Below are 6,998 nucleotides of genomic sequence, written 5' to 3'. Positions count from 1 at the left end.
ATAGTATAAATCTTAGTCCTCATAATGGTCTACACTGTGGCAGAGTTTTGAGCTCACATTTCCCATACAACTTTGGAATGTCTATCAATGGACATGTGACAATATGCCAGGAGCAAACAACAGTGTAGGAGGCTTTCACAACACAATACACAGCTCAGTGGCAAATATGCATCCTAGTATTTGGAAATTGATACCTCTCTTAGTGAAGGAGGAAATTTTAGCAAAAAAAGAAAAAGTGAGATGCTGAACAAGGAGATGAGTCAACAAGCAAAAAAAAAAAAATTGTATAATGCTATGAATGAAAGACTTTGAAGACAAGTGCTTAGGGTACAATCCACAACATAAAATCAGTTATTTACACAGCATGGCCATGAATCTACACTATGCATTTTAAATTCAAATATTTGGATTTTGCAATAAGGTCATATTTAATTTTGGTATTCATTTTCCATGTTTAACTATGCCCTCTTTAATGAATGTCCTTTTATTTTTTTGTGATTTTATCTTTCGTGGCAAAATTGCCTATGGCCAATTAATCATGCAGTGGAAATGTTTGCGGTGAAAATGCTTGGAGCACAGATTCTTAAGGTGAAACTACCTAGAACCACCTGGTACACCGTCAAAATGGCATTCCAGATAATGTCTCCTCCCCCTACCAGTCCTTGTCCACTTATAACAGAAAGACAGTTTGGAATCAGAGCAGAGAGTAGAGGGTCCCACTCTGGACTATATAGCCTGATGTCAATTGTCCTGCTTTAAGGGCACTGATACTTATAATGGAGTCTGAGGTATAGTTGCCAGTCTCTGTTTAAACTCTAGTCTGCTTCATCTAAAGGCGGGGCACTGACTCCCATATCAGTGCTTGCACTTGACTCTCCCAGGCTTTCAAGCGGGACCTTGATATGTGGGCACTGACCCTTGTTCACCTCCACCTCTCATCTGTTCACCGCGTGTATCCTGCTGCTCTGGACAGAGTTCAGAATTCCGCTAGTGGAATCCTGGCCCCCCTCACTTCCATTGTGACTCTGCCTATATACCCTGCCCTTTCAACAAAGCCTCACTGCTATAATGGGGCACTGACACTTCAGGCTGGCAGGATCGAGACAGAAGTAGCAAAGCCAAAAGCCACGCCTGGACAGGCTTTAGACCCTGAAAGATCATGGGTAAGGCAAGAAAAACTAGACTGACAATTAGGCACAGAATTGTGGATTGTGGCCCTGGCCAGAGTCAAAGACCAGAAGACACTAACTCTTTCCCACCCTCCTTATGTAACTTCAGTGTTAAGCCTAGAATACTGGGTCTCTCTTCTGTCCTGAAGGAGTTTGCTTATTCATTTAGTCAGTCAAGCTGTCTGTGCTCTCTGAGCACCTATTCTGGGCCAGGCCTTGTACGAGGACTAGAAATATAGGTGAAAACCTACAGTCTAAGAAGAATACAAGTGAAAAGTCCACTATTATAATGCATTGTACTGTGAGAGGAGTAGCAAAGGAGTCAGAGAAACAAAGAGGAGGAGACCCTAGACAGGCAGAGGAAGTCAGGGACAACTGTTTGGTGGAGGTGACACTTCATTGTAGCCTTTAAATGAGAATGAGTCCCATAGCTGAAGGTCCCACTCCATAAGGACTCATACAGGATTCTTGCCTAGAAGTTGGAGTAGTCTCAGGTTTCATGAAGGGTGAGAAAATGAGTGGAATGTGCTCTCTGGTTCTCCCACATTTAAATGGCTCCACCCTTGCCTTGTAGTGAGATTGACCATGAAGCCAATTTCAGATCCCACTACTGAAACCAGGCTCTCAAGGGTTGTGGCATCTTGCTGGTGCCTATTCTCAGGGATACTTCCTAGCCTCACAAGCTTCTGTTTCTTGGTCTTCACCACTCATGACTTCTGTCCTACCCCTTTCTCCTGATTCTTAGAAAACTATAGGCAGCCCTTCTCAAGTTCATAGATAGCATCAGTTCAGGAACACCAGGAACATAAAGGGAAATAGGAAGGTGCCAAACTGGAAAAGTGAGGAAAACCCTCCTCCTGGTCCCAGAGCTGCCCAACCTCCTCCTCCTCTTCTTGTCCCTTTAACAACCACATTTTCTTAGGTGCTAGTCCTCACCATCTATTCTATACCTGGCCAATCATCTTCCCTTTCCCTCAACTTAGACACTTCAATGAAACAAAACAAAGTGAGGCTCTAATGTGGGAAGGGGAGAAAATGAGAATCTTAATAGCCACAGAGAACTCAGCAAGATTCGTGTTCGTCTTCAAGCAAAATTTCATTTCGAATCTTCCTGCTCAGAAACCACTTCAGAAACTGAAGACTGTCTTCAGTCATTTCTGACAGGCTAACAGAAATGGAGTAGATCCTGGGGTGGGAAAGGAGCTGAAACACTTGTGGGATACTGAGAAAATCCGATGGGGAAGATGTCTCAAAGGGTGGAGATCATGGGTGGAGTGAATACACTGGGGAAGAGGTGAGACCACAGGGGCTGAGGGGGGTGCTTAGGCTATTTTTCCTTCTCACTCTTCCCTGTTAATTCCTCCACACTCAGGTCTCCATATTGGCTGGCGCTGCCCCCATTATCTATGGGACTGTTTCCAAATTGGAGATGAATCCAAATGCTTTTGTGGACACTTGTTGAGAGAGCACCAGATCGTCTCAGGTAGGGAGAACTGACCAGCCCCTGTCCATGGGAAGGGAAAACTATACTCGGGCCATGTGTTGGGATGTATGAGAGAAAGTGTGTGTGTATTGGTATGGGGGAGGGGGACTGGCACAGGAAGGCTAGGCCCTATTAGGTGCCAGTCTAATCCTCCCATCCATCCCCATTCCCATAGACATATCTGTGCCCTGCAATGTGGGCCAGTGCCGCTGCCTCATGTTCTGCTTTATCCCATCACGCCCAGAGGAGGTGGGTGAGTTCTGGCTTAAAAGACGAGCTACCTTTGACCCTAAGGCCTGGAGGGCCCAATGTCGCTGCAAACACAGCCATGAAGACCATGCAGCTACTGGGTCCCATTCCTGCAGGGTGAAAGGTAATTTCTAGGGTGAGGGGAGTACAGGGGTGGGCATGGGTAGGATGCACATGGTTTGGGGATGAGGATGGGGGAACTGGTAGGAGAAACTTGGGTTTGTGGTTGGTGAGGAAGAGAGGAGAACATAGTCAGCCCGTGGGAAAGCGCCAATTCCCTATACTTGTCTTGGCTTTCCCCTTGCCCTAGGCTGTTGCTGCAACTGCTTTGAGTCTAATTTCCTCTGTGCGGCCTGTGACCGGCGCTGGGAGGAACATGAGACTTTCTTTGAGACTGAGGAGACCCGGCGACGAGGAGGGAGGCCTCACGGTAAGGGGGCAGGGGCAACCTGGAACGGGACCATTCCAGGACCATAGTCAGAAGGCCAGGCAGGAAGGTGCTCCCACCCTCAGTCATTCCATCCTGGACTACCTCTCTCTCTCAGCGCCTGCATCCCAAACTTGCACCAGTCTCCAACCCCAGGAGCAGACTGTGTGCCTTTTGCAGAGATGCCTACACTCTGAGAAGCCATAGTCAGGAATTCTGACTCTGAGGCTTTACAGACACAGGGGCCCTCCGGCCATCCCAGCACCCATCCCAGACCTCCTGGGCTCCCTGGCCCACACAACCTGTGGCCTGGCCCTAAATTTGACCCCCATACCTGACCCTTTCACCTCTGCTTTTCCCTCCTCCAGGGACAGACACTGTCAACACCTGGCGCAAGCCTCTCTGAGCCTGGCTCGAATCAGCAATAAAGAAAGGGGAAGCCACTGGAATCTGGCCTGCTTCTGTATGGGGTGGACAGAACCCAGTCCAGTGACAAACACCCTAGGACCTTAGAGTTGGTACCTGTTGGGAACAAGAGAGGGCACCGCACAGGAGAGAGGCTGGATCAAAGCATCTGCCTCCACCACACCCACACTCAAGCTGCTAGCTCTGGCATCAGAAGGAGAGTGGCTTCAAGGAAGCCAAGGAGGGAGGGGGGTTTAAGAAGGATAGGGGAAACACTGATGTTAGATGCAGTTGGGGACTCCAGTAGGATAAAGACTGAAAAGTGTCCATTGGATCTTACAATTAGAAGGTCTTCATATAATGTAGTTTCAGTGATGCAGTGGAGGTAGAAACCAAGTGGTAAGTTTGAAAGAGTTTCTTTAAGAAGCTTGGATGAAAAGAGCAGGAGAGAAATCAGACAATATCCAGAGGGGGATGTGCAGTCAAGGAAGCATTGTTTAGGAGGGAAGAAAGGAAGGGACCAGTAGAGAAAAAGATTTTGAAGATGCAGAAGAAAAACAGAGATACCTGGTGAGACAAGATGCCAAAGATGGAGGGAGGGAATGAGGTCAGGGCAGAGGTGAAGGGATTTGTTCTACACAGGAGAAACACCGCTTCCTAAGACCAAGAGGAAGGAAGAAATAAAAGGATGGGGACTTCCCTGAGCTGCAGGGAGGAGGATCTTGAAGTTCCCCTGCGAAGTAGGAGACAAGGTCAGTTGCTGGTGGGGGAGGAGAGGGATAAGAGTGGGGAGTAGGAGATGGGAAGACAGAGGCGAAAGTGTGGGAAGGCTAAGGTGGGGAACTGGAGAAAAACCTGATCAGTGGATAGTTGAGGATTCAGGGACAGCTGAAAGCAGGAATCTAGTTAAAGAGGAAGAGAGAAACAAAATAGATTGATGGTGATGGAAGGTATCAGGGAGGATGATCAGGAAAATAAAGCAAAAAAGAAGGCTTGAGGATGTGGAGAGAGCTGACCATACAAATGGAAAGAAAGTGAAGCTAGGAAGCAAATGACAGATTGAATAAAGGAACAGTCAAAGGACTAGAACACTCTAATAAGGTGCAGTAGCAGCTGTAGTGGTAGGGATCAAAGCATAGGAGACAGTGGTCAGAACCTACAGAGAGGTGCAGCTCTCAGGTGAGAAAAGCTGCCAGGGATCACAAAGTTTGGAGTAAAAACTGTAGGCCAGGGGCCAAAATCAGTGAATCATAGATTATTTTTATGCGGAGTGGGAGATTCTGGCACTAATTGGTTCTGTGATCCTAGGCATATCATCACTTTCCCTCTCTGGGCCTCAGTTTCTGGATCTATAAAAGAGGAATAATCTCTGTGCTACTTGCTCTCCCTGAGAACCTAAAGAAATCACCAGTTTCAAAGTGCTTTGTAGTCACCTACCCTGCCTGGCTGGTTTCCTTCCTCTTCCTAGATCCCAGCTCTTTTTATCTCTTGAACTTCTCCAGCGCAGCTCTAGGGGTTGCTGCTGTCTCAGAGGCACCAGGAGAACTGCATACAGCCTCTAGGGCACAGAGAAAAGGCCAGTCAGTATACATTTCCCCACATTTGGGGAAGCTATCTGTCCTTCCAAAGGAAGGAATGCAATCTGGACTGCTAGAACTCCTAGGGGAAATTACAGGGTCAAATGTCTGCCCATTGGAGGAAAAAGGCCTTTCTAACAATAATATGGCTATACAAAAGATTATTCCTATCTCCAGAAGTAGAGTTCTTCTTGACTGGTGATATGCAATTAGTGCCATAATGACCATTCACTGAAACGAATTCAATAGTCAACAGTAAAGGAATGGTTACTGTAATAAACTCATTCAAGGAAGTAATATGCAGACATTACAAAGTATATTTACATAGACTATGTAATAATATGGAAAATTGATTGTAAGGGGCAGAATAGGAATATACATCCAATACATATGTACTTTATATAATGAACGGAAATGAAACACCAAATGTTATTCATTCCACAATCACTGATGTGCTAAAACAACAACAACAACAACTACAACAAAAACCACCTAAAGATACAGTGGTGGCTTTTGTCCTAAGTGTTAACTGTCGGGCTAAACCTTGGTTGGGTAAGTATATTAGCATTTTGTGACCCCTGTTCCTTAGGTCAAAAATATATATTCCAACAAAATGAAATATACTTCTCACCCAGCAATGACACACTCCCGTTGTCCCTCAAACCCGACTAACTGAAAATACCAGGTACGAGGCTGTTTCATACACCATTTCTGATTAGAAAAGAACATTGGATACCTACTCCTTTGCTTGTTAGTCGTGCGCAAAGACAGGTCACTATCGCCGCCTCCCGTTAAAAAGAAGAAGAGGAGGAGGGGGGGGAGGGGACGGGGAGGGAGAGGGAGAGGGGAGGGGGAGGAGGAGAAGAAGAGGAAGAAGAAAGCAAAAAAAAAAAAAAAGTCCTGAAAACGAACTGCAGAATCTTGAATGTTGGAGTATGCACACAAGAACATAAACAAGGGACTGCCCTTAGATGACTAAGTTAAAAACCTCTGAAATGCTCAAGGGTCTGAAATGCCCTCGTGGGGAAAACGCTGGCTATCTTATCCCTCCAGTTAAATACAGAGAACTGAGGGTTGATGGGGGTTGGGGTGGAAGTGGGAATGGCCATCACTGGCATTGAGGAGGGCACTTGGGATGAGCACTGGGTATTGTATGTAAGCAATGAATCATGGGAATCCACTCCCGAAGCCAAGAGCACACTGTATATATACAGTGTATGCTAGCGAACTTGACAATTAATTACAAGAAGAAAAAAAAAAAGATAAAAGGACCGGTCTCAGTTCACCTTCAGCCTCACAGGGCAGGCATTCCCGCCCCCTTCTTCCGGGACTCCTAAAACCTTGGCCTCCAGGGGTTGCGTTGATTCCCGGAGCCAGCCAGCGCCGAGTGCCCGCCCACAGAACCCGCCCTCCTCCTGACCAATGCGGGGAGAGGGTCTACGATGTCAGAGGCTCGGCGCCGCACCAATGTTTTGCAGCAGAGCCAAACGGAGTTAAATCCCACGTCTCTTAATCCTTCCAATGGAGTGAGAAAGTCTCTTGGGGAAACACTTAGGGGGCCCAATGGCAAAGGAACTTTCACTCTGACCAGAAGTCGAAGCCAATGAAGTGGAAAACTAGCCCACGAGCTGGCAGAAGCAGCCAATGGGATGAAAAGATTCCGCCCCCACCGTGGCGGCGGAGCCAGT

General features: G+C 46.9%; 1 protein-coding gene and 1 long non-coding RNA gene across 3 annotated transcripts in view; one reads left to right on the top strand and one right to left on the bottom strand.

Annotated features, from left to right (window-relative positions):
• The window catches only part of FAM221B (family with sequence similarity 221 member B), a 12,105-nt gene extending 8,328 nt beyond the window's left edge, over nucleotides 1–3,777 (top strand). For both annotated transcript variants that reach the window (XM_040481659.1, XM_040481660.1), the window contains 4 exons: nucleotides 2,542–2,652; nucleotides 2,828–3,025; nucleotides 3,212–3,331; nucleotides 3,697–3,777. In XM_040481659.1, coding sequence (XP_040337593.1) covers nucleotides 2,542–2,652; nucleotides 2,828–3,025; nucleotides 3,212–3,331; nucleotides 3,697–3,734 — 467 coding nt within the window. In that variant the 3' untranslated portion in view covers nucleotides 3,735–3,777. The remainder of the gene's footprint in view (nucleotides 1–2,541; nucleotides 2,653–2,827; nucleotides 3,026–3,211; nucleotides 3,332–3,696) is intronic.
• The window catches only part of LOC121034663 (uncharacterized), a 10,080-nt gene extending 3,120 nt beyond the window's left edge, over nucleotides 1–6,960 (bottom strand). Inside the window, exons 1-2 of the long non-coding RNA XR_005792553.1 lie at nucleotides 6,051–6,960; nucleotides 5,171–5,291 (exon numbers count right to left, since the gene is read on the bottom strand). This is a non-coding gene — a long non-coding RNA (uncharacterized LOC121034663). The remainder of the gene's footprint in view (nucleotides 1–5,170; nucleotides 5,292–6,050) is intronic.
• Nucleotides 6,961–6,998: the final 38 nt, after the last annotated feature.

This window comes from Herpailurus yagouaroundi, unplaced genomic scaffold (assembly GCF_014898765.1).
Source record: "Herpailurus yagouaroundi ecotype Mexico unplaced genomic scaffold, PumYag 160, whole genome shotgun sequence".
Taxonomy (NCBI): Eukaryota; Metazoa; Chordata; class Mammalia; order Carnivora; family Felidae; genus Herpailurus; species Herpailurus yagouaroundi.
The sequence above is the reverse complement of the archived record's forward strand: the minus strand, read 5'-3'. Positions and strand labels throughout refer to the sequence as shown.